The sequence below is a fragment of the Simochromis diagramma genome, unplaced genomic scaffold (genome assembly GCF_900408965.1).
Source record: "Simochromis diagramma unplaced genomic scaffold, fSimDia1.1 OVJJ01000773.1, whole genome shotgun sequence".
Lineage (NCBI taxonomy): Eukaryota > Metazoa > Chordata > Actinopteri > Cichliformes > Cichlidae > Simochromis > Simochromis diagramma.
In genome coordinates this window covers 380,180-407,277 of record NW_024386807.1, presented here as the reverse complement: position 1 = coordinate 407,277, position 27,098 = coordinate 380,180, and the positions used below count along the sequence as shown (strand labels likewise).

Genomic DNA, 27,098 nt, shown 5'->3' with positions numbered 1-27,098 from the left:
CCGCAGAGAACGGGGGTGAGAGAAGACTCCAAACCTCCCTCCACCCGCTCATTGTAGTGTTGATGCATGTGTGTTCTAAGGTGCATTTAAAACCCAGGAGGGCATGGAGCTACCTGCCAGAGAGCAGCAGGTAAGCGCATGGTCCCTCCTGCTAGCCCTCAATGTCTACGTGTATTTAACATTGAGAGGTGGGCAACGACGCCAGGGGTGAGGTGTACACCCTGATGGTACTTTGGATTCCGTGTATCGTGCCCACCCCCAAGATCCTATATGTATGTGTAATGAGAGTGTGAGTAATGTGAATGTCTAAGTTGTGGGATAAAATTGAGGCAGAGGCAGCCAGAAGGGGACGGGGGGGGGCTCCTCTGCACCCTGGTGACATACCCCTACTCCAAGGCCCTGCATGTGTGGGTGGTTGTGGTGGAGCGGGAAGAGGGAGGCAGCTGGAGATGGGGAGGGAAGGAAGGGAGGGGCAAGTGACCCCTCCCTGGGGCCAGCTCCCCCGCTGACCCCAGTAGGCACCCCCGTACTCTGCTCGTTCACATCAGGAATGTTTCTGCTGGAAACTCTTCTTAAATCAAACTGTCTTTAACTTCCTGTTTCTGTGTTTTCAGTCTGTGAATGTGACAGCAGCAGGGTCAAAGGTCAACCAGGTCAGGACGTCACTCTGCCCTGTAAATATGACAGGAAATATCACAGATCTATGAACGTTTGCTGGCAGCGAGGAGAAATACCAGCCAGAGGCTGCTCCAATCCGCTGATCTCCACAGATGGACTCAGAGTGTTAACCAGAGCTTCCAGCAGGTATGAGCTGCTGGGCCGACTGGAGGACGGAGACGTCTCTCTGACCATAAAGAGCCTGACAGAGGGAGACGCTGGACGATACGGCTGCAGGGTGAGGATACCCGGCTGGTTCAACGATGACAAACATCACTTTGAGCTGAGCGTCGTCACAGCTGAGGATCTTCCTCGCATCTTAACCACCATCACAACCATGGCGGGACAAACAGGAAGTGATGTCACAGACTTGATGACAACGCACACTCAGACTGAGGTTCGTTTTTTCTTTGTTAACGGTGAAAACCCCTGCACTGTGACATCCACAGATAACAACAATGATCTTACTGTAAGAGATGATGCAATAAATATTGATAACGTTCATCTGTGAGAACGAAACAAACTGACTGATCACATGAAAACGGTTACACGAGTGAACGTCCTGACGAAATGACAATATTAATGTTTCCATAGAATAGAATAGAATAGAATAGAATTCAACTTTATTGTCATTGCACATGCACAGGTACAGGGCAACGAAATGCAGTTTGCATCCATCCAGAAGTGCTTTAGTGATATAGATATATTACAATATATATTAGCAATAATAGATATGTGAGTATATTACAGAAATGGGTCTATTATGGTATGTTATAATGTACACGGTATGAAGTATGTTGTGAATATTCTATAACTATAAGTATGTACAGGCTGTAGTGAGTACAAGCTATGTACGGATATGAACAGGATATAAATATGAAAAACTATACAGAATATGAAATAAATAACTTTACAGAATCTGAGATATACAGCTATACAGAAACATGTTTACCTGTACAAGCAGATTTACTGATAAACGTCAGGCTGACCATCGGTGCCGACTCAGAACAAGCTGGTCTAACACTCTGTGCCAGCACATCTCACAGAACAAAGTCCCATGAACGAAAAGAAATTCACAGGTTGGGATTTCTGGATCTGAAACAATGACACGAATAACCATGAAATATTTTTACATAATAAGTGGAAGGATGTGGGCTAAGGGGTGGTAACAGGATGGAGAGACAGAGCATAGATGATCTATTGTGTGTGGTGTACCACAGGGCTCAGTGTTAGGGCCACACTTATTTATCATAAACATCAATGATATTTGCAACATGGCAGATTTGCTGATATGAATCACTTCAGACACAAATCCTTACATGTGGACATCCTCATCACTGAAAGAGTGTCCACTGGCCTGTAGGTGTGAACAGACTGCAGAGTCCTGGCCTGACGAGGTGGCTCTGCTGTGTTGTAGCCAGAGGCTGTTTGGTTCCCCGCTGTATAAATCCTGCCAATCTTACCAGCGTACACTCTGTTACTCTGTTTGTGTCGGGGACCCGATCCTTGGGGTGGACCAGTTTTTGGCGCAGTGTGTTTTGGGGTTTAAAAGCCACAGAGACGCGGTGTTTAGAAAAATGCGAAACAACATTTATCCAAATCACAGGTTTAAACGAGAGGTACAGGTGAGTGTCGTCTGCATTCAGGTGAGAGGAAATAGTTAATCAGAATAATAATGATGATGATGATGAGGGACTTAAACAGATCGATGTGGATGTCAGAGCTGCTCTTTGTTTACCCGTTGCCATGGTGACTCCTAGCGTCAGAGCTCCGTTGATGATGGATTCATTGATTAATCAGAGCTGACTGAATGCTGATCAGCTGTTGAGCCTGGATCAGAGCTTCACCTTCAGGCTGCTGATTGGTTCACAGGTCACATGACTTCATGTTTACAGGTGAGGATCACAGCTGTGCAGCAGGCGGACCACCTGGAGATCTTCATCAGGAACTCAGCGAGACTGACCTTCATCATCTTCATCCCTGCTCTGCTGACTGCAGCTCACAGTCAGTACACACACACACACACACACACACAGACACACACACACACGCACACACAGACACACACACACAGCTGTGGTCGTCAGGGGTCAAAATGACACCGTCTGGTTTGATTGATACTTAATTACTATGAGGTGGATTTTCCCCCACTTTTAATTAAAACTTAATTCAGACATTTATTTCTATTTCTTTATTCCATTTCAAACTTATGTCTGATAAAACCTCATTTAAATGAAATGTTTCTTTGTTTTTGGGTAAAAAATAAATTAAATCATCAGTTATCGTGAGGATCGTTTCGCAACCAGAGTCGGCTGCTTTAACAGATGATCACAGACGGGTTTATGTCAAAGTTAATTCAGAAAGCTGTTTTTAAACTACTTCAAGTTTTTTACTGGCAGCAAATAATCACATCTGTGGTCCTCTGGGCTCAAAAATGACCCCGTTTGCTTTGACTGTTTATAAAGCAACAAGTATAAAATATCCTCCATCTCTGTGTTTCAAGGTTTTATTCAACTTTATTCCAACTCATTACCTGACAGTTTTCTATATTTTGGAATGGTAGGACACCAGCGCATGGGTCTGAGTGAAGGCAAACTTTCATGAGGACAAAGGCGTGTCCATATTTGACACAAGTTCATTCCTCTGTACTGGTCCCATCATGGACAGCTTTCTTTCTGCAGTTGCATATACAGTAAACAAGCTGTGTGTGTGTGTGTGTGTGTGTGTGTTAGTCCCCATAGGGAAATAGTTCCTCTGCATTTAACCCATTCACCCAGTGAAGCAGTGGGCAGCCACCAATGCAGCGCCCGGGGAGCAGTGTGTAGGGACGGTACCTTGCTCAGGGGCACCTCAGGGTAGCCGTTCAGTGGAGTCGAACCCCCGACCTTCCGATCATGGGGCCACCACTCTACCTACTGAGCTATCCCTGCTGTTACAGGTGATTGTTTTCTTTTGGAAACCTGCAATGTTAGGGACAACTCGCGTGTCCTGACTGCAGGACAGACGGTTTGCCATCGTACACTAGCATGTTCCATGTACAGCTGGACCTGCATCACATGCTGCCCATGTTTTTATCTCATAGTTCCCTGGTTTACTTGGATGTTCTGTTGGACAGAGTCCTCTGAAGGGGACTTGGTGCTCATACAGTCACATCAGTACCAGGATCTTACATCACAGCAGGAGAAACACCCACTTGTTCCATACACCTCACAGGAGCACGTTTGTGTCATGAACGATGATCATCTATTGTGTCTTTATCAAGAAATTATATCCTTTTTTTGCTTCTATGATTAATCTTCTGTCACCTTTAAAACTTCTCTACCAGACTCAGGATGTCATAAACTGGCCGTAGCGACTCTACTGGATGCGCGGCAGTAAGAATCAACACACCCACATATGCCTACAGCTGCATTCGGTCCATTTTTCTTCCTCTCTCGTTGGCCCTCCTTGTTCGTCATTGAGTTGGCTGTAGAGCAGGTCATCTGCTAATTGGATGGTTGTTGGTTCAATCTCTGTGTGCTCTAGTCTGGAGTTCTTACCAAGGTGTCCTTGGGCAAGTTACTGAACCCCAACTTGGTCTCTGATGCATCCATCAGCATGTGAACGTTAAAAAGCAGAATACAAGCAGAATACACTGTGTGTAATGCTTTCAGTACTCGAGTAGAAAAGCCACTGAAGGAGTATGGGACCTGGCACATGTGCTTGGACTGTGGTAGATCATCTTTCTCTGAGGCACATGAGAGAGTCATGCATCGTCTGTCACTGGGAAGGATAGAAGACCAGATCAGTGTTTCCTCACGTTACTGCAAATATTCCTCTGTCTCAGCTGACTCCTCTTTCCTGCTTGATTCTTTGTCTTCATCATCATTGAAATGGAAGATGTGCAGTCCTCTGACACATCTTCTATTTCAGTTTCACATTCTGAAAATTCAACTTCAAGAAGCCCAGTCACTTTCTCTCCAAGCTCCTCAGACTACCATGTCCTGGATGTCTGAGAACCTACTTGAACATAGTTCAGATTCTTCATCACTTTCCTTCACTTCATAGCCTTCTTCCACTTCTGCAGGTGGCTGATGGGCTTTTTCAGAGAAAGGGTAGCATGTGCTCTAAATATTGGCAATATTTTCTTTATCTTCTAACCCTGGATCTTCCTGAACATTGATTCTTCCTCCTCATTATACTAGAGGACAATATGTGCTTTGTCCTACTGGTCATTGCTTTGCATAACATGGTAAAAAAAAAAAATAGCTACTTTCTGTGTTCGTATTATTGTAGGGTCGACCTTACAATACGAAGCACCTTGATTCGACTGTTGTTGTGATTTGGTGCTGTATCATGTTGAAATCTCCCAATTCTTTGAATCTTTGGGCTGAAGGAGGGACAATACTCGGTGTATCAATGCTCAATCAACAATCATTTATTTCCATACAATTCAACAGTCAGAGCATTACAACGTCCGGACGGGAGAGATGCTACCAGAGGGTCAGGCACATGTCTCAGCTTTTTATAGTCTCTAGTGGCCCCCAGCTAGTCGTAAAAGCCAAAACATCACATTCTTTCTCTGTTACGGCGCCTAAGTTATGACCTCGGCAGTTGTTTCTCTGCTTTCTGTAAGGTGGGTGTGTGGAATGTGGTCTATCTATCTCCCCTGTCTTTAGACACAGAGTCTCCTGCTTACAACCTTCTCTTCATGATTCAACAATTAAGCATGTCAAGAAAACAGTGTAACACATTCCCAGCAGATCAAGGATACAGAGTGATGCACATTTATCTAATGAACTAATATGTGAATATGTTCTGTTAACTCAAAAGTATAATGAGAACTAAACTACATACAGCTCACACACTCTATATTAAAGGGTATAATGTGATCTACAGCAGTATTCTAATTCAACTACTTTGATTACATATATAAGGTAACATATAATAACAGAATAATCTAACAATTCCCCCTTTTGATCTCTGAAAGAGATCACTTACAACATGCACTCCAGCATTTGCAAGGTCCAGGTCTTCTTGATCCTGAGGCCCTCTGTCCCCCTTTAACGGGTGGACCATATGTGGGATGACCTCTGTGTTCACGCAGTTCAGATGCAAGCAAAGTTAGATTTACAACCATAACAGCAGTTACAGATGACTCTCCCATCACTCCCCAATTCTCCCACAGCTTTATTTTGGTGCTCCAGTTTTCCACCCCCTTTTTAATGCCCCCTTATACCTTTCAAATGTACTTAGACTAGAACCTCTGTCTAAGGAGCTTTTAACCTTTATTTTTATTGCTGCAGCTACCAGTGTCTTCCAGTTGGGTGATTCTCAGCTTCTTTATTCGACCTCCGGGGTTCGACCACCCTTTAGTCGTTGCACAGTTCTGGGGATTATTCTGCCCTGATTTCAAACAAGGATCTGTGTGTTTTGGGGTCACCGCTGTGTCCCCCTTTTTGCCAAGAGCCTCTCGAACCTCGTTGGTCTGGTGTTCCTGGTTTTCGCCAACCCCTTCATGGTTATTGCTGTGTTTGGGGGATCCATCTTCTCCAGGAGCCCAACCGTCATGACACTTGACCCCAGTTGCTGTCTCGGCAGTCCCTACATCTGTCTCTGCTGTGAAGGGTCCTCACATCTCCGGGTCCCCGTCTGGTGTCTGTTCCTTTCTCTGCAAGAGACAGAAAACCAAAACACCTCTCTCCCTAGCCTTGATAATCCAATATTGTTATCCATTGTTCTTCTAATGATTCAAATTTGGTTCAAAATATTATGTTCAGGACTTATTCTAATCATAATCTATGTGTGTGTAAAAGAAATCAAAAATTAATGAATCATCTCTAAGTCTAACACATTATATGCTTAAGTTTTACCATAGCTACATTATTAAACACACAAATAAACTCATAGAAATTTTCATATCACCATTGTTTGATGTTCAAACTCAACTCCCCCGTTTTGACACACTCCCCTGTGTCAATTCATTGGAGCTAGACAATTAAAAGAGAAGGTTAGTGACATCATATCTCAGAAAGTATCAGAAATTCTTCTCTCGAGTACCGTTGCTCCAGCCTTGTCATCTCAGAGGATCTTCAATCCCGAAAATTTCCCTTCTCCTCATGTAATAAAGTCTATCATCCTTGCATGCCCTGGTAACTGGTCCATCCAGAGCCATATGATCTCAAATATACATACAACAAGCCAAACCACACCTTGGTCACACCAGCCCTTTTCTGCCCTGAAGATGTCCAACGCCATCTTAGTCTGGACCAGGGTTGTAATAGTTTTGCAATTTTCATCAGTTTTTATTTTTTATTTAGCTTCGACTTCAGATTTTCAATTTTATATCAGTTTTAATCAGTTTTTACCAATTGTTTGCTAGTTTAGTTTAGTTTTGATTAGTTTCAGTTATAGTTTTAGTTGTGTCTGCAATAATTAAGTGTAGCAAAATCCCAGTCCCATCATATCAGTCATGCTCTTGTGCTTATCCTTGGGTATTGTGACTATTAACTCTTGCAGCACCGGGTGCTCCTAATTTTGGTTCAAGTGAATTTATAAACTTTGTGAAGGGAGTTGACTCCTCTGCACACTGGAAGAAACATAATCAACATGATCCACATTTTACTGCGTGTTATTTCACCATCTTATTGATTCAAATGCTCCATCCTTATGTGGTTTGCGACATTATGTTTATCCACTCTGTCTCTAAATATTTGAAGAATTTTCCAGTTTGGGGTCAAATTTTAAGAATTTGACCTTAAGCGAAAGTTATGGTGTCATCACCCCCTTCAGGGCTTACCTTTCCCAGTTTTGATGATATTCCCCCCTATTCTTTGCAAATACCCCCTGTTGGTGGCGAGAAACTGTTGGTGTGGTCAAGTGGGTGCTATAGAAACAAAAGCTCAGGGCAGAACAGTTATCAGTCATGTACTTCCTACAAAATTAGCATATATTGAATTTCATATTGATCCTCGGAGCATAATGGTACATTTTAATCTGAATTTATCCAAACTAAACACAATAGGTTTTCTTTCTTTACTTTGCTCTTGTTCTTTTGCAGTACCACATCCTATCAAATGTCCCTGTCGATTATATTCTACTTTTAATACTTACTATTTCAAATGAGAACCTAAATCACGTGGACCAATGTTTGTTATTGCATATCTCTATTCTGAATATGGCAAGTCATTCATAGGTATTGTTAAATTTTGGCGATTTTCCTCTATAAAATTTAATTGACTTTTTTACAGTGGCCTGCTGTGGTTAATAGTAACATATTCCAGTCATGAGTGATATCAATAGTTGTCTCCACTGTAGCATTTGGCATTCCCAATAATATACCATGATACCTTAATCAAAACACAGCTAATATAGCACAGTTTTCTTTAATGCAAACATCAGTAACTCAAAATCAGCAACCACAGTGTTAAGTCTGCAGTTCATACTTATGTGAAGCTAGAGTCTCCTCCTCCAGTCTCTCTTATCCTCCTGCTCCTGAAAAAACAAAACAGACAAAACGAAGCATCCACCCTTCTCTTGTCCGCTGGGTGAATTGTTTATTGGCATTTACTAATCCTAGAGTGGGTGCAGTCATTGTCTCAGTATTAAGTCAGTCAAAACTTTTAGTCGTCAGTCCATCACAGTCCATTCACATGCATTCATCCACACACATTCATACCAGATTTTGCTGATAATGGAGTCTCACGCGCAACCTATTCGAGCATCCATCACCAGCAAGATGACGTCATCATTTTAAAAGGAAAACAATTCCTTGTTTTTTGGACCGGATTGACTCGGTGCAATCCTTTTAGATCAGTGTTCCCTATAAGTGAATTTCTCCCAAGCCAATTACAATCATGGAGAAGCACACTTTGCAACTGTTTACAGTAATAATATTTTATAGCGCTTTAAATCTCAATCTTTCAGGCCTGGTTTAAAGAGCTGATTGTTAAATCATGAACTCACAAAATATCAACATATCACCACCGGTGGATCACACCTCTCAGATTTTCTTATCTCAGTGCACTGTAACAAAAACGAAAACAGACATAACCAACAAAATACTACTAAAATAACACAAACTAGGGCCCGTTGCAGACATGTCCAGCATAAAACTATCCCTCTCTCGCTTACGAGAAAGAACACAAGCCAAAGCTCACTGATAACATCAAGCTAGCGCTAAGCAAAACCAAAAAATCAACCAGAAATTCACAGGAACGTTTTGCTTCCTGCCGGGACAATATTGTGTGGGAATGAGAACCTTTTGTTCCTCCTTGAATTAAATCTCAATCGCAGAAAATGCCGTACTCCGACCTAAAACTTACACTTTTAATTCATCATTTCTCACTCTGTGCCACTGTTCCTCATCAGGGCTGTGTGAAGCACAGCAAAGAATTCAGTCAAGGCCTTGAGCCATAAACAGACATCACGCACAGACATTGTTTTCATAACCAAACCGTTTTAGACCTTATTCCTAAAATCTACATAAATGCCCTCTGAGTGACATATAACACATTCTACGTAATCAATGGTAATCAATGGCTCCTCATAAAAATTATGCATTGGGATGTTTCTGTGCAGCATTTTGCATATCAGCATAAGCATTTGTTAGCAAAGCATTCTTCATTGCATCAGCGTGTGTGTGTGTGTGCATCACTTCTCAGTGAATCAGCATTCCAATGTGTGTGTGTGTGTGTCATTTCTCACTCACTCAACGAGTGCACGTGTTCATGTGTGTATTTCACTTCATTCTGAATCTGTGTGTTTGTAGACGTGTGTGTGTGTGTGTGTGTTCATCACTTTCCTGTTCTGGTGTTCTGGGTAAACCACGGCCTGAAGCGTGCCCTGGGGTCCTGCCCTCCTCCTTTTCAGTTTGTTTGCGACCATTGCTGCTGCTGCTGCTCGAAGTTCTGTCCATCCTGGTTCTGACCCCAATTGGGGCAGTCCTTTCTCCAGTGTCCATGCTCACCGCAGGTGAAACCTGCATCTTCTTCTGTGTTTTTTGTCCATTCTGAGGTGCCTTCTGTCCTCAGTTACTCCTCCTGTCTCGGTCACGCCCTTTTTGCTGCCCGATCATCCGTGTTGGTCCATCACTGTCCTGCACAGTGTAAATGCAGAGTTATCAAGGTCAGCATTGTTTTGCTCGGCCTTACTTTTCCTTCGGGCTTGGCGGGCGTCTCGTCACAGCTCTGTCAGCTGACGCAGTCTGGGAATTTTCCCCCGTGTAGTGAAACGGGCCTTAGGTTTAGTGCTCTCCGTCTCGTCTGCATGAGATCACATTCCTGCAGGTCTGTTGATATTCTCAGGTCGTTGTTGTGGGTCCAGCTGTTGCAGCATTTGGTCAGTGTCACGTATGGGGGAGAGCAGGAGTCCAGTCAGCCTCGGCTTTCAGGGCCGGCAAAGCAGCCTGTAATTAAATATGTATAGAAAAAACAAAAACAAAACAAAAACAAACAAAAAACAAAAACAAACGAACAGGAAAATGATGTTGTGTTGGCTGTGTTATTCAGAGGGGAGACAACGGGGCCAGGCCCTGTGTCAGCCTTCTCTCCCCCTTTTTTTGTTTTTTCTCTCCCGATATAATCAACTCCTAACCCACCAAGTTGACAGGACAACATGCACATGTTAAAATTCTTAAGATCATGTTTAAAAGCCCAAAAGGAAGTTTTCTTTCATTCAGTAATCACTTGTATCAATCAATCAGCAGAAAACATGTCACAATTTGAATCTTTTAACCCCTAAATTTGTCATGTCTTCACTGGTTGGTCAGACCAGTGTCTTTTTCTTTGAAGTTAAATTGTTGTCCTGCAACCCAGAGAGTTTATTTGTCAGTAATGTATTTATCCTTTAACAACAGGTGTATGTTAAGTTTCGCTGCTTTAGCCTTGCTGGAAAATCTTCACGTGTTCATGAGTGTAAGCTGTTTCTTCATTGCGTGTGTGTGCATTTGTAGGCAAGCAGGTTAATTTTATCTTTTTCTCAAACTAGGCGTTACCTTAAAAGGAGCCTTTCTCTCAGATTTCTCTACTTGTGTGTTTTTGTTTCACCTTTTTGTTGTGATGCTCCGGACGCCTTCCCAACCTCCACAAGTCCGTTGGCCCCAAAATTCAACCCAATTTCATGTGCTCTTAAAACCTTCATTTCTCCTCTAATTCTCTCCTCGCTGCTGTCTGTTTCACAGCTGCTGATTCGTGCTGAATGTGGTTCCCATTACTTATAATTTTGCTTCGGCCGCTGTGCTTGTGGGGGCAGTTGGTCCAGGTCCGCAGCTTCCTGTATTAACACACTAAGAGATTTATTTAATTTCATTTTCATCACATGTTAAACAGATAAGCAGGCAACACGCCTACCTTGACAGCGTAAACTGCACGCCAGTCTCCCAACACATTCCTCTCTGTACTCCTCCACAATTCTCCACTGCACACCTCTCACTCTCTCTTTTTTTTTTATTACACCACAGAGTAATACACCCAATTATGCCCGTCTATCTCTATGTGGCTCCAAATTCCCTCTTTATTTTAATTTCACACTCGTCAGGGGACAGGCACACAACAATTTTAACCACTGAAACGAGGAATTTAACCTTTTTATTTCTTTACTAATCTAGACTCAACCTTTGTTCGCAAAATGTGTCTTGTTCTAGTCCGGAATAAATGTGAACCCGCGATTACGCTGCGGTTCCAGTGTTATTTCCGTAGCTAATGCGGGAGTCCTCAGTTCCCAAGTCGCCACCTCGGCATTTAACCTGCCTGCACGTCTACAGACAGGGGGGTTGCCAAACCATGAACAAAATTATTTCCACAGGTACACTAGGCATCAACCTTTGATCCTAAAATGTGTCTTTGCTCTAGCGTCCTCCTAATCAAACACATCAACCGTCACTGTCACTGTGTTCAGACTTCACACACAGAAACACACTCAGCGCGCGCCTCACACACAGCCAGAGCGCGCCTTACACACACAGCGCGTTACACCATCAGTGAGACACACAGAGAGCGCCTCTCATCAGCAGAAATTTGCACAGAAACCTCTGAGCTCAACTATTAGATCTTCTTAAAGCACACTGCACCATAGACCAAAATACCCCTTTCTCTGCGCTTATGACCGCCACAACGGGGCAAAGTCGCGTCATAAAAGTGATGCTTGCATCCCCGAAGTTATACCCGACATCATAAACCAGGTTTTGCTCTATGTACTTCTTGGCAAGTAAAATTTTACTTTGTTTTATGACCGCAGCCCTTAAAAAAAAAAACTCGACTGACGCCACAAACCACCGTCAAACCTCTATTCAATGTACTAAAACTAGCACCAACCACTACTGCACTTCACGGCCGTACCACCGGAACACGGCCGTATCATAAACCAAACCTACGGACGTGTTTCGCTCTCGCGTTGCCGTGAGCCAGCATCTGCTTTTCCTTAAATCAACTTCTATTTCATGGCCGGCAAGAGCCAGGACGTAACCGACACCATAAACAACTTCAAACCTCGACTTCAATGTACTGAACTAATGGCCGCGTCTTCAGAAGAAATTCTAATGTATTATTGCTACAGAAGCCAGTATTAGACAAAATTAAATGTGGAAGGTAAAGTGGCTGCAACTAGTCCAACGTAGTATGTTATTAGTATCTCGGTAGAAGCAGTTTACTGCAACTAGTCCAACGTAGTATGTTATTAGTATCTCGGTAGAAGCAGTTTATTTAACACACTGGAATTCAGCCTCAACTTATGTTGTTAGTATCTTGCGCCAAAAACCAGACACCGACAAATTTAATGTGAAAATACATGTGACTCAGTGAACAGATTAATTTGGAAAGCCCAATATGCACATTTGGTATTTGTAATACAACAGGCTGTGCTTACCTTTCTGTTTTAGGCCGGCCTTCTGTTCACTTTGCCCCACGATCTCACCAAAGGCCAAATCTACACCTCCTCAGCACACCAAAGATCCGGGTCACACGGCACCAAGTTGTTGAAATCTCCCAATTCTTTGAATCTTTGGGCTGAAGGAAGGACAATACTCGGTGTATAAATGCTCAATCAACAATCATTTATTTCCATACAATTCAACAGTCAGAGCATTACAACGTCCGGACGGGAGAGATGCTACCAGAGGGTCAGGCACATGTCTCAAAATGGTGACGGGTTGCTCAGCTTTTTATAGTCTCTAGTGGCCCCCAGCTAGTCGTAAAAGCCAAAACATCACATTCTTTCTCTGTTACAGCGCCTAAGTTATGACCTCGGCAGTTGTTTCTCTGCTTTCTGTAAGGTGGGGGTGTGGAATGTGGTCTATCTATCTCCCCTGTCTTTAGACACAGAGTCTCCTGCTTACAACCTTCTCTTCATGATTCAACAATTAAGCATGTCAAGAAAACAGTGTAACACATTCCCAGCAGATCAAGGATACAGAGTGATGCACATTTATCTAATGAACTAATATGTGAATATGTTCTGTTAACTCAAAAGTATAATGAGAACTAAACTACATACAGCTCACACACTCTATATTAAAGGGTATAATGTGATCTACAGCAGTATTCTAATTCAACTACTTTGATTACATATATAAGGTAACATATAATAACAGAATAATCTAACAATCAATAAGATTGAATTGAATGTAGAGCACCTGCCTCCTCATTGTGCTGCCTGTTTTGTGGTTGTTCTTGTGACCCTTGCTTGACCCCCCCACACACAGATGTTTGAAAGCAGTATGGTGTGACAATATGGCCATTTGCAACATTTGTACTTTGGGGTCGTTTTTGACCCCCGAGGGCAACGGGTGTTAGAAAGTCAAACAAAAAAAAATTACTTAAAACTTACTCCAATACTGCATAGCATAGTACTGAACAACTCCTTCCTTTGGGTTCTGGGGGCGCTCCGTCTCTGGGCTGGGGCCCTGGCTTGGCCTCGGGGGCTTGGGTCCTGGTTGGTGTGTTGCCGGGGTTGTGGGCGGTGGGTGCATGGGGGCCCAGCCCTGGCGCAGGGTGCCGCCGGTGCGTCGAGCCACCTGGGGGGCACTTCAACTGGTGGGGGAGATTGTCACATCTTGCAGGAGCTCTCCTCTCTTCAGGAACTCTCTCTGCAGAAGGGGGAGATACAGGAGAGGTGGAGGAAGATCTCAGCCTGGGCGTCTATTGTCTTATGTAGTCTGGAAGATGAGTGGATGGTGGGGTGGGTGCAGTTTTCTCTGTGGTGGGGTTGGGTGGACTGTCCCGGGCTCTGTGGGGCCGGGAGGCGCTGCTGCACTGGGCCCTGGTCTGGATGGGCCTGGGCCCCCTTTCCCTGGCGGGTCGTGGAGTATAGGGGTGCCTACTGGGGTCAGCGGGGGAGCTGGCTAGGAGGAGGAGTTGGCCATCCGACTGCTGTCTGGAGTGTGGGGCCTCCCTGCTGCTGCGGAGTCGGGGCGGTCTGCCTCTCCCCACCGCAGGGAAAAGGGTAACACCACCTGGGTCTGGGTGCAGTTCCCCCCTCCAGGGGCAAGGGTACCTAGACCCGGTTCGTAGAGTACGCTTGGGGAGTGTGATCGTGTGTACAGCGTCTCTTTATGTCTGTCTCCACGTTGGTTGAGTGTGGAGTAAGTGCATATGAGAGCATGAGGGTGGGAATGGATGTTTGTGTCTGTGTGTGCCTGTATGTCTGTGTCTATATGTCAGGTTGGGTATCAGGCGCCACCTTTCTGGGGACATCTCAGGCCCTTCAAGGTTTGGAGGCCTATCTCCCCCCACCACCACTTCCCCTGCCAGTGGCGGACTCCCTCAGACATTGGTGCGTTGGTGGTTCTTTGTGTCCGGGGGTGTGCGTCCAGGTACACACCGGCTCACTCCTTGGCGGCCGCTTATCGGGGCCTGGAGCCTGGGGCTCGCTCGGGCCACTTCGGAGGTGGGGTGCCCCCGGCCTCTCGGCCTGGGGCTCGGTCACTCAGGCACAGCTGGCTGCCGGCGGAGCTCACGGGTGCGTCACTGCAACTCCCCCTGGCTTCTGCTCCGCGGCTGCTGAGTGAGCCCTCATCTGGGACTCTCCTCAGCTCTTTCTGGGACAGTGGCGCGGCTGCCCCTCTGTTGGTCTTCCTTGGTCTCTTGTGTTCTGGGGGCCTCAATGTCTGGAGTTTTGATCTCCTCCATACCTGCTTCATGCCCTGGAGGACGGGGCTGTGGTCCCCCCACACCCTCTAGCAGATCATTACATGAAGGAACCTTTTAAAAACAAGCGCGTCCATGCTCACAGGTGTACACACGGGTGATCACACCCACAAACTACACCCTTTTTGGCTCCTACCTCAAAGCACACTGTGTGCTGTTGATCTTATGTGCTGCACAATAATGTTTAATATTTAGTATTTACTGTCATATTCCCATATATCATTGTGATGCTGTTTATTCTATTACTCTTGTTCTCTTCTGCTTGTTTTCTTTTTTCTTTCTCAGCAGGTGATCCAGGTGATTGATATATGCATTTTTTTAAAAAAAAATTTCTGCCCATTCTGTTGGTTTTTGTCTTTTGCCCTTCTCCCCCGTCCCTCTTCTCAGCTGTTTCTCTTTCTTTCTCCCCTTCTTTCCTCCAGTCAAGTCTGTCCCGTATTCAGTAAGTGAAAATAAAATAAACAATAAAAGGTGAATCAAATGGACCATTACGGCAAGGCTGGGATGGTCAATTTGGTAAAGTAAATCCGTTGGGCATCTTTGTTTGCCTTTAGACAACAATTCTGATGCAAAAGAGCCAAACGGGACAGGCGCCAAAAATAAATAAATAATAAAAGCAGTATGGTGTGACAATATGGCCATTTGCAACATTTGTACTTTGGGGTCATTTTTGACCCCCGAGGGCAACGGCTGTTAGAAAGTCAAAAAAATAATAATAAAAAATTACTTAAAACTTACCCCAATACTGCATAGCATAGTACTGAACAACTCCTTCCTTTGGGATCAAAAACGACCCCAAAGTACAAATGTTGCAAATGGCCATATTGTCACACCATACTGCTTTCAAACATCTGTGTGTGGGGGGGTCAAGCAAGGGTCACAAGAACAACCACAAAACAGGCAGCACAATGAGGAGGCAGGTGCTCTACATTCATCCATCCATCCATCTTCATCCGCTTATCCGAGGTCGGGTCGCGGGGGTAGCAGCCTAAGCAAAGAGGTCCAGACCTCCCTCTCCCCAGCCACCTCCTCCAGCTTGTCCGGGGGAATACCAAGGCGTTCCCAGGCCAGCCGAGAGATATAATCTCTCCAGCGTGTCCTGGGTCTGCCCCGGGGCCTCCTCCCGGTGGGACATGCCTGGAACACCTCACCCAGGAGGCGCCCAGGGGGCATCCTTGCCAGATGCCCGAACCACCTCAGCTGGCTCCTTTCGATGTGGAGCAGCAGCTGCTCTACTCTGAGCCCCTCCCGGATGGCCGAACTTCTCACCCTATGGCCGAACTTCTCACCCTACATTCATCCTACATGCTCTACATTCAATTCAATCTTATTGATACAGCACCAAATCACAACAACAGTCACATCAAAGTGCTTCATATTGTAAGGTCGACCCTACAATAATACGAACACATGCTTCCAGCTCCTGTTTCTGCTCGGTGACATCTCTTACTTTTCGGCTCTTTTCCTCCCTCCTCGCTCACAGACACATCACAGGTACAGCAGTCCATCCTCCCTGCAGCACGGACTACACTGCCCATCAGGCTACATGCTTTAGGGCGACGCCTGTAACACTCTGCCTGTTGCCTTCATATTACATCATTTTTGTGAATAACTTTTTAAACATTTCTTCACGTCATTATGCGGGCCGCAAGCAGAGGTGATATGGGCCACGAGTTTGAGACACAGACACGAAGGCCTGTTAATGCGTGTTGTGTTTTTCACCGGCATGGACACCCTAACCCTTCATAGCCTTAAGAAACAGGAAAAGACCGCCGTGCAATCCAGTTACTCATATTTTGTATTTTAAATACGTAACGGTGGTACATGTATTCCATTACTCCCCAACACTGTGAATGGAATTATGGACATAAATGTACTTTTTCATGATATTCAAATTTTTTGTAAAGGTCTGTAAATTGTGCAGTAAAATCCTCTGCAGGTCAGTGCAGGATTAGTCACATGACAGGAACTGAGCACAGAGTCTCAGAGACGACAGACACCATCAACATAAATGTCTTTAAACAGCTGTAAAACATTAAATGCTCCTCAGACACACACAGGTGTGGTGACCTGAGGGATCGACCCTTCAGGTTGGAGCAGCTGATGGTAAATGTCGCCCTCAGCTGGTCAGACTAAAGCATTACGCAGAAAAATCCGCACAGAGGTTTAAATTCATTCATTGACGAATCTGTCTGCAGGAGTTTGGAGGCGTGGTCAGAGACTGAAGACTGACAGCAGGCTCAGCCAATCAGAGGAGGAGGAGAGTCCTGTGTGACCAGTCTGAGCTTGCTCTGAAGCCCCGCCCCGAGTGACCTCATAGATCAGCGTTGGGGTTTTCCAAATAAAATAAATATGATTCAGTGTGGTGTCTGAAGCTTCACACAGTCAGAGTGAATCAATTTGAAATGATTGTTTCAGTTTTGTAAAAAAGGAAAAGAAAAGCTTTGTCAGCATGATGTCATTTTAACTCGAGCAGATTATTTTAGTGCGACAGAAAAACAAACTGAACGAAGGCCTGCAGACTCAAATCCTCCATAAGAAGAAACGGTCTGAATGTTTCCCATCATGCTGTGCGTCAGAGCCACAGCTACACCCACAGGGTGGACACAATAACACCTGGAAACATCCGAACATGCGTTTTATAAAAGCTTCAGGTGTTCCTGTCATTTTGTCTCCACCTCCATCAGATCAATCAATCCCTGATCCAATAATCAAAGAGCTTCATGTCCTGCAGCACAGCAGGAAATACCACAGTACTTTAAACTACTGCAGTACTCGAGTACTCAAGTACCTCCAGCACCAACAGTCTCTAGTGTGGACTGATCCCATTTGCACTGTTTTAATCAGATTTTAATGTTTGACTGTAAACATGAAGGTTTCTCAAAGCTCCGCCCACTGCTCATTAATGTTCATATAATCATGTGAGGAAGTTCAAACCGATGGATCGGTGATCAGGTCATTGATGAGACACGGAGACAGAAGTTGACTCTAATCTTTTATTGTGGTGAAAATGTCGCTGTTTACAGTTTACAGACGGCGACCGCGGCGACCGCCCTTCCTCCTGGTCGAGTCTGACGGGATCGGCGTGACGTCCTCTGAAACACACGAGGAAGAAACAATCACATGATCAAACGCTCGTCAACACTGTCACACGAATGTAGAGCCGAGTTAAAGGACACGTCACTGTTCAGGCTGTCAATAAAGCTCAGATTCAAACTGTGTCAATCAGATGTACGAATAAAGTTAATTCAAATCCGCCGAGTCGTTTAAAGCTTCCAACCCTCACTGAGAAAACAAACCTGCTGACCTGAGAGCAGCGCAGGTGTTCACCGACAGGTCGATAAAGGTGTTGAAAATGACACAACAACAGACTAACACACACACACACACACACACACACACACACACACGACCTTAAACCCGACCGCACTCAAGTGACTGTATCACAGGAAGTGACACGTGTGCTGCCTCGTCTACCTGCTCACTGGGCGCGTTTTTTAGTCAAAAACTTTAATATGAATAAAAACAAACTTACCGATGCGCCCGATCTTCATGCCGGATCGAGCCAGAGCTCTGAGAGCAGACTGGGCTCCAGGACCAGGAGTCTTTGTCCTGAAAGGAAAACAGAGCAGGTCATCACCTGGACAGGTAACACACACACACCTGGGTTTGAAAGGCCTGGCTGACCCCGGACCTGCAGCGATGCAGTCAGAGGCTGCTGGTCTATCTCCAGTAAAACCAGTCAGACTTACTAAGGTAACAATAAATACTCGACTTTTATCTATTCTTAGAGCTTTGAACAGACCCTGCTGAGGACTTCACCTGAGCTGCACTGTTTCAGTAAAATCAACAGTTTTTTGAATGGAGTTTGGACCAAATGATTTGGACCAAATGAAGAGGCTTCCTGCACAGAAATGGCAGATTTAATTAAAAAAAAAAAAAAAAAAAAAAAAAAAAAACACTCACTCTGCTTCACTGACTCCGCCCCCGTTACTTTATTAGGTACAGCAGAGTACCATGGATTTAAACCCTGATCACCTGACTGGGTTAAACCTGGTAACTTGAAATTTTATTGATCTGTTCAGTGCTTGAGGTGTACCTAATAAAGTGTCAGCCCACTGCCTACAGAATCAGGTGAGTGCAGGTTACCTGTTGCCCCCAGTGGCCCTCAACTTGATGTGCAGCGCCGTGATGCCGAGCTCTTTGCAGCGCTGAGCGACGTCCTGAGCCGCCAACATGGCAGCGTACGGAGAAGACTCGTCTCTGTCCGCCTTCACCTTCATCCCACCGGTCACACGGCAGATCGTCTCCCTGCAAACACACACAAACACCATTAGCACCAATTAGAGAGCGGCTTTTATTTTGGCGAGCAGACGGTCGGAGGGGACATACTTTCCGGAGAGGTCAGTGACGTGGACGAAGGTGTCGTTGAAGGAGGCGAAGATGTGGCAGACGCCGAAGACGTTCTCGCCCTCGGCCACCTGAGGACCCAGGCTGATCACCTGCTCCTCCTTCTTCTCCTTCCCTTTACGAGGAGCCATCTTCTGCTGAGGAGGAAGAGGAGTCAGACACATGTGAGCATGAGGAGGTCACAGCGAGCACGCCCACAGAGAACCACCAATCACAGCCAGCTATTCTTTATACAGACATAGAGACCAGACCGCCGCTGCAGCGTAACACGGTGAGACCTTCCCTTCCAGCAGCATTTCCCCATGCCTCCATTACACCCCAAACCCACTTCCTGTTCAGGTCTGACCTCTTTATGAGTTTTACCTTAACATCCTGAAACTCTCAGGTCAACATTAAAGTTGGGACACCTCCAAAATAAAACCCACCGCACACAGAAATGGCTAATCACAGACGGCATCCTCCAACTCTGAAAACTCACCTAATATGACAGACAATCAAACACCAGCCAATTATCTCCACTGATCAATAAATAATCAATCACATCAGGTTTGAACCTGAACTCTACAGTAACCTCAGACTGAGAGCTTCTGATCACACTGTTGATCCCTGATCAGACCCACCTCACTGGGAGGGCCAGCTCAGAAACTATCTAACAACCAACCCTGACCAGTCTGAACTTTGACCCTGGACAGCCCGGCTCCGTTTGTTTTTAACTGGAACGCGCCCTCTGTCCGATAACGGACCCACCGCGCGGTCACGTGGTGTCACTGACCCGGTCCATCCCGGTCCAGGTTGAGGAGGTTCTGACTCTGCCTGCAGACTCGGACGCGCGTGTTTGCTGCGACCACTGACATTTTAAATAAAGTTTGAAACGTCAGTAGCAGCGCCGAGGCTAACATAAGCTAATGTTAGCCTGTTAGCTTGTGTTGACTCCGAGAAGCCGGCAGGACCTCACGGAGCGTTTTTCTACCTGCTGTTTCACCTAAAACTTCACGCGCTTCTTTAGCACACCTTTGCGACACACACCTGGCTCTAAAGTTGTATTTATTTCCCTTTGAGGAGTCTTCGCGTGGAGCTAAGATGGCGGCTGGACACAAACTCCCACAGAGCACAAAACATGAAAAATCCTCCATTAACCTTCAGCCAGAGAAACGATACAGACGCCAACAGACGCGGGAAGAGACGCAGGGTCAGCACCGACCAGGCAGAGCGACGGATGGTCAGCTGCAGCAGAGATTACAGAGGATATAAACCGGGAGCGGACTCACCTGTGTGCGTCTCTTTACTGAGCAGAAACAAGAAAGGAAAGAGGTTCCGCTTCCGGCGCGATAAGATGACGATTTCCGGCGGGAAACCGAGGCCTAGCTGCTGCCGCCACGTGGACGTTTTATTTTATTTTACTTCATTGTAGTTTTATTATTATATTATATTATATTATATTATATTATATTATATTATATTATATTATATTATATTATATTATTTTATTGATGTTTAATTTAGTTTCAGTATCTATTCACCTTGAGTTTCACAGCTGACTGAACTGTTTTTTGTTGTTAATATGGATTGTTTTCAATATCTAAATGTTGACTTAATTTAATAAATTATAATTATGCACATCAGATACTGCAGGGTGATGAATGGGGCTGAGGGATTCTGGGGTCTGCTGGGCATGGCTGGTGGTGTCTGAGGTCTGCTTGGTGGTGCTGGTGGTGTCAGGGGTCTCTCAGTTGTTTGGCTGGGATGATGTGTTTTTTAAAGGTTTTTTTAAGGCCTTTCTCCGTGCCGGGCAGAAAACGGAGAAAAACTCAGACGTTGGTAACTTTTGTCCTGCCACCAGTCTGATCCACTGTCCTCCCATCTTTGTACCAGTGGTGCTTCAGGCTTCAGCTCAGGGCCTCGTCTGCAGGCTGAGGAGCATGAGTGGTGTGTGGACACTTTTTCTCCTCATCAACTTGATAAAGTCCAGCTTGTACATGTGGCTCCTGTGCCCATGTGGGGTCTGGCATCATCCTTAGGTAATGACTGAACAAACAGCTGACCCCATCAATGCAGCCATTCTCTGAGACCTGAACAGCAGCATCCTCACTGTTGGAGCCACTCACAGCCGCCCATGGAAATGTTTTTGTTTTTAAGTTAGCTAAACAAAGAAAATATATGCTGGAAACTATCAAAGTATTTGGTGTTGAGCAATTTTTTAAATAATTAATATTTGTTACTTTTTAAATGGGCAACTGGGCGGACCACAGTCTTGTAAATCTTCGCCTTGAGATGGTCTGGCATTCCACGGTCTCTTAGCCCACCCGTCACTTGACGCCACTTCATCCATGCGGCATTGACCCTTGCTCGCACGTCCTGAAGGATATCCCGTCGCCACTGATCATTGATCACAAGTACTTGAATTGGTCAGCCTTCTTCAGGTCTTCCCCGTCGATGTTAATGGTGCCATCAGTTTGGGGGCCAGCTTCCACGTACTCGGTCTTCTTGATGTTGAGTCTCAAACCATGATCAGCCAGGCGTGTCTTCCATTGCTGCGTGTGCTGTTGCAGCTCACTGCTTTGGTGTTGAGCAGTTTTTTAATATAATTAATATTTGTTACTTTTTAAATCATTTTCAGGACAGATTTGTCTGCCACACCACCGCTCAGGCCTTTTCACTAAGCTGGATGTGAAGCACTGCCCCGCCCACTACAGCAACTATAGACCAATCAAATCAATTGTTTTTTTTAAGTACAGTTGTGCCAACAATGAGAAATCCTCCTTCCTGTTCAGTTTTCATCGATCAGTTATTAAAACCTGCTCATTGGTTAATCTGAGACTCTGAGCTGTGACGAACACCTGAGTGATCATCATAAACATGTTTACTCCCTTAATGTAGACCCGTCCACACTCAGTTCATAAACTAGAAGCACCAGATTTATGTTGTGGCTTTATTAGACTTTAGTCTCAGTGAAGAGTGACATGCAGCAAAGGGCGGCGGGTCGGAGTCGGACCCGGGCTGGTCTCTCCTCGTCCCCGTGAGATAAACCTGCTCCCAGCTGAAGCTTTTCATCATTTATTCACACAATATTATTGATATTAGAATGAAACATCTCCAAGACTTAACTTTACAGGGGACCAAATGAAACTGGACAAATCCAATAAAACATGAATCACAGAGTTTTACAGTAATGCAGTAAAATCAGAAAAATCTGTCATTTAAAATCACAGTGAAACCTCTCAGGCGTGCGGGAGTATTTCCTGTTTTTATGCTTTATTTATGGGACAATAGAACAACAAAAGGAAGAAAATGTTTGTTTGTCCATCAGATGAATCGTGTTTGAAGATTTCTGAATAAAAATGTTTTGTTATTGTTGTGGATGCTGAAAGTGAGAACAGACCAATCAGAGCGCAGCGTTTGACCACCTCAGTTTATTTACAGAAACACTTTGAACACGATGCAGAAGAAAAGTCCAAACACACTCTCGCCCTCACACAGTTACACACGAGCATGCAGCATAGTCCAGTTACTACAGTACAGAACAATATCCATCATAGAGCGAGCTGACAGGATGTGACGGAGCGCCAACATGGTGGGCGATGGAGGAGGAGGAGCTTCAGACTGAACCTTCACCAGCACACAGTGATGGGCCGAGAACACTCAGATACAGAGACTCGTTTATCATTTTCATTTATAATTGATTTAATTATGCAAAACATCTGCAGTTTGGTTTGAAACTGAAGTTCAACTAAAATGTTTTTGATCCATAAAATCAAACCGAAGCTAATCAAACGTCAAAGAAGGACCCGAGAGCGCGGCTGGCACGCCTCGTCCTCAGCTGATTGGTTCCTCTCTGGATTCACAGAGCAGTCTGTAACCCCAGCAACCACAGGAACAATAAGTATTGTCCGCCGGTTGCCGAGGGTTGGCTGCAGGTTGGCGGGAGTTCCCGGTTAAATACGATGCCGTGGAGCTCCTGTAAGCTGCAGGCTGTGAAACAGACAGGAAATGGATCCAATTCACCTTCAAAATAAAAGTTGCTTCTTTTGAAATATTTTGTTTGTGGCAGTAAAGCACAGCTTTTACTTTGAAGGCAAACAGCCTTAGTTTCTCAGGCCTGTCGTGCTTTTTCAGGTTTCACTGCTGTTTGGTGACCTGCCGGCCAATCAGGGATGCTCATTTTCCCAGGTGGTCTCTGACTGTGGGACTGAGGCCTGAAACTCACCAGGCTTTTCACTCTTCTGTGGCTGTACCATCACTTCTTTAAATCAGCGGTCCCCAACCCCCGGGCCTCGGACCGGTACCGGTCCGTGAGTCGTTTGGTACCGGGCCGCGAGAGTTGAGGCTCAGGTGTGAAATGTATGGTTTTCAGGGTTTTTATCGGTTTTCAGCGTTATTTTGTTATCGTTTTTATCGTTTACTCGGTTTTCCTGGGTCCTTTCACGTGTGTTATGAATAAATCTTTTTTCGGTACCGGTACTAGTTTTATTTTGTTGTGTTTATCCGCGACACCTTAAAGGCCGGTCCGTGAAAATATTGTCGGGCATAAACCGGTCTGTGTTGCAAAAAAGGTTGGAGACCTCTGCTTTAAATGATAATAAACTGTGATGTGCTGCTTCAGTTCCTGTGTGATGGTTTATTTCCCTGGACCAGAGTTAGACCAGCATGAAGACAGAAAGCTCAGAGAGATATTTAATGCGCTCTTTGACGTTTACTGGAAACAATATGTAAAAAAAAAAAGACCTTTATAAACTTAAATCAGCCTTCAGCAGCAGAGAGGACTGTTAGCGCTCGTGGTTGGTTTTGTTTCGGGGTGCCTCAGCACGCGTTGTGGGCGGGCTGCCATCAAGCTTCATCATTGGTCTATAAAACTGCCCCGGCTCAAACCTGTCCTTGTCTGAGTCGTTAGACTGATTATTCCGATGTTTCATGGGAAATGCGGTCTGTTAGCATCATTAGCTTTACTGTCACCATTACCTGTAAGCCACAAGCTAACATGCTAGCTGATTAAAACCCCTTTAGCTTGTGGCTAGAGGAGCTAAGCGTGGCTAACAGTATCCCAGGTGTCTGAAGCGACCTCCTCCTTCCTGTTCTCTCAGGTGAGGCTTCGAAACAGGAACCTCTGACCTGTGAGCATCTTTAGCATCCGACCTGAAGACGTTCAGCTGCAGGAAGTCCCTGCTTTGGATTGGATCGTTCAGATAAACATGGAGAGGCCATGCCCACTGAGCATCCAGTAGAAACACAGGAGAAACATCATAGCAGTGTTCCTATAATAACACGTGAAATCTACTCTAAGATGAATTTTTCAGTTTCAAGCATAAACACCAAAAGAGTTCTAAAAAATGACATCTCAGATATTTGTGGGGACATTTGTGCGTCCACCAGTTTTTTCACCACTAATAAATACTTTCAAGTGTCGTCAAAGGTCAAAGTGGAGGTGCTGCTTTTAGAAAACACAGACTATTGTAGAAAACAGCCATTCACGCCGGAGGTGCCATTCAGAGTCCCCACGGTGGTCACGCTCAGTCTGAGGAGGCTGAAGGACAGGGAAAGGTTTTTGTCTCCAAAACTGAAATCTGAATAAAGGTCAGAGCAGCTTAAATACGTTTCACAACGCTTTCTGCTCTTTGTGTGTTTTCATTCAGCTGGTTGGAGTTAAAGGCCACCTTTGACCTGCGGATACATGTGCACCCTGCTAGCCGGGATCACAGCACACCTGTGCTGTGCACCTCTTTACAAATATGATCCCAGATTTTTGAACACGTTGACGGCTCGGTCATTTTCCCAGCTGTTTCTAGCAGCGAATGGGACACAGTATGACAAGAGGTGTAATGCTCCGCCTCAGCGTGGCACCGCCCATCCCCCGACACCCCGACCTTTGACTCAGTATTCAGCCTCCTCAGCTCCGAGCGTTTCTGAGGCGGGATGCCAAATGGCACAGAGATGTCAATAAATTAAAGGGCAGCAGTGCTGTGGCAAACACATTCAGCAGCAGCTGAGGAACTCAACACTCAACAAAATAATAAAGCTAATAGTGCACAATGTGTTCTCTACAGGCGGACTCGCACAACGCTAGCACTGGAAGTCTGATCCGAACATTAAAAAGCTTGTAAATATACAAATGCAGTATATTGAGAATAATAATCATAATCATGTCATCATCATAATAAGAATCTGATTGTACAAAGTTCTACATTCTCCCGACGGTAAAAAGCTGCTTAAAGCCTCTGAGACAAACACAACGGCTCAAAAATCGCAGAATATCAAAGGTGGCACCGCCGGCATTTTGTTAGCTCGCGGCTAGCAGACACCATTGCTCCGGGTGAGGAATGCTAACAAAGCTAACGAGTCCGAGTCAAGTCACCGGAGGGCAGGACCGCGGGCTGACAGCAGCGAACGTCAAAACGCCACGGAGGCTGAAGCCGAAACACAAAACACAAAGTCAGTTCCAGCATGCAGAAAATCACAAATCTGTACAGAAACACTGAAGAGGAAGAAACACAAGCCCTCCCTGCAGAACTCCAGCCAAACATCCAACCGTTTTACACCACCGCAAAGAAAATCCACCAAAAATGGCGCAGACTCAGAGACTCTGAGCCGGCAGATCGATAACTAAAGCCACGATCCAAGATGCAGGTAAAGTTTAAGTTATTAAGTTAGTCCATAATTAAGGCTTCTAAAAAACACAACGACAGGAAGAAAAGAACCACACAGAGATATGAGGTTTCACACCGCGACCACGCCACCAACAGACCAACAGGGGGCAGTCTGAGTTCCTGCAGTACGGAGGCCCAGAAGAGTCAAAAAGCACCATGTGAAACGGCAGCTCACGTTCACATCCAACCCTCACAATGGTTTATGTTTACTCATCTAGTATTAAAGTGCTGCAGTACTCTATAGGCAGTATATATGGATGTTTCACCATCAGTCTGAGTCACTTTTTCTCTGTTGTACTGGTTTGTGATTGGCTGAAGCTTAGCGACACATCAGTGCTGATGTACAGTCACTACAGGTTCCATAGATCGGCGTCGTGTTCGTTAACTGAATCAAATCAAACGTCTGCATGTTTGCGTTTATGTACATTTATTATTGCTTAAAATACTCCCAGCCCAGCCAGTAACTGCATTGGGATGTTTCTGCTGTTAAGCGTCTGAAATCTATAGCTCAGTAACTGTTGTTACAGTCCAGAATGTGACTGTAACAACTCAGTATATTTGTGTCACTATAAAGGGCAGTGATGTTTGTCACTTCTGGGACTCCGTACATTCCTGTCAACACTGGAGACTGATGATGATTCTGATTGGCTGTCTGAGCATCGAGGAGTTTTAGAATGTGTAAAAAACATCAAAGAGGAGTTTGTTCGTGTTTGTGAGACTGTGTGTGTGTCTGTGTGTCTGTGTGTGTGTCTGTGTGAGTCTGTGTGTGAGTCTGTGTGTGAGTCTGTGTGTGAGTCTGTGTGTGTGTTTGTGTGTCTGTGTGTGAGTCTGTGTGTCTGTGTGTGTGTCTGTGTGTGAGTCTGTGTGTTTGACTGTGTGTGTCTGTGTGTGTGTTTGTGTGTGTGTCTGTGTGTTTGACTGTGTGTGTCTGTGTCTGTGTGTGTGTGAGTCTGTGTGTGTCTGTGAGACTGTGTGTGTGTCTGTGTGTGTGTCTGTGTGTGTGTCTGTGAGACTGTGTGTGTGTGAGACTGTGTGTGTGTGTGTCTGTGTGTGTGTCTGTGTGTGTGTTTGTGTGTGTGTCTGTGTGTGTGACTGTGTGTCTGTGTGTGTGTCTGTTCCTGTCTAGCTATCTTTGTGAGAACCAGCGGTCACTTGTGAGGACACACTCACAGTCCTCACAAGTTTGAAGCCTTTCTGAGGCTCAAAATGTGGTTTTAGTGTCAGGGTTACAATTAGGTTGTGGTTAAGTTTAGGGTTAGGCATTTTTAATGGT

General features: G+C 45.1%; 2 protein-coding genes and 1 long non-coding RNA gene across 4 annotated transcripts; 2 read left to right on the top strand and 1 right to left on the bottom strand.

Moving 5' to 3' along the window:
* Positions 1-477: 477 nt before the first annotated feature.
* On the top strand, positions 478-26,327 carry LOC120730652 (hepatitis A virus cellular receptor 1 homolog). Its single transcript, XM_040027099.1, has 4 exons — positions 478-1,054; positions 2,553-2,661; positions 16,976-17,530; positions 26,317-26,327. The coding sequence occupies exons 1-3, from the start codon at positions 704-706 to the stop codon at positions 17,050-17,052; spliced, it is 537 nt and encodes a 178-aa protein (XP_039883033.1). The 5' UTR covers positions 478-703; the 3' UTR covers positions 17,053-17,530; positions 26,317-26,327.
* Positions 9,432-10,068, top strand: LOC120730654. The gene is made up of 2 exons (XR_005695164.1): positions 9,432-9,927; positions 9,961-10,068. It is a non-coding gene; the product is annotated as an uncharacterized LOC120730654 (long non-coding RNA).
* On the bottom strand, positions 17,760-20,583 carry rps14 (ribosomal protein S14). Of its 2 annotated transcripts, none has more exons than XM_040027100.1 (5): positions 20,456-20,583; positions 19,170-19,324; positions 18,927-19,088; positions 18,313-18,389; positions 17,760-17,872 (listed from the first exon to the last, which is right to left on the bottom strand). In XM_040027100.1, exons 2-5 carry the CDS (start codon positions 19,316-19,318, stop codon positions 17,805-17,807), a joined length of 456 nt encoding a protein of 151 aa, XP_039883034.1. In that variant the 5' UTR covers positions 19,319-19,324; positions 20,456-20,583; the 3' UTR covers positions 17,760-17,804. The 2 variants fall into 2 exon arrangements, with proteins under 2 accessions (XP_039883034.1, XP_039883035.1); XM_040027101.1 differs by having other exon boundaries at positions 19,170-19,321; positions 20,456-20,551.
* Positions 26,328-27,098: the final 771 nt, after the last annotated feature.

Excerpts from the sequence above, each read along its gene's own strand:
- LOC120730652 (XM_040027099.1), top strand. The coding sequence starts at position 704 with ATGAACGTTTGCTGGCAGCGAGGAGAAATACCAGCCAGAGGCTGCTCC. Across the intron at positions 1,055-2,552 it reads CAACGCACACTCAGACTGAG|GTGAGGATCACAGCTGTGCA; the intron begins GTTCGTTTTTTC and ends TCATGTTTACAG. Across the intron at positions 2,662-16,975 it reads TCTGCTGACTGCAGCTCACA|GAGTTTGGAGGCGTGGTCAG; the intron begins GTCAGTACACAC and ends ATCTGTCTGCAG.
- rps14 (XM_040027100.1), bottom strand. The coding sequence starts at position 19,318 with ATGGCTCCTCGTAAAGGGAAGGAGAAGAAGGAGGAGCAGGTGATCAGC. Across the intron at positions 19,089-19,169 it reads GTCACTGACCTCTCCGGAAA|GGAGACGATCTGCCGTGTGA; the intron begins GTATGTCCCCTC and ends GTGTGTTTGCAG. Across the intron at positions 17,873-18,312 it reads CATGAAGATCGGGCGCATCG|AGGACGTCACGCCGATCCCG; the intron begins GTAAGTTTGTTT and ends CGTGTGTTTCAG.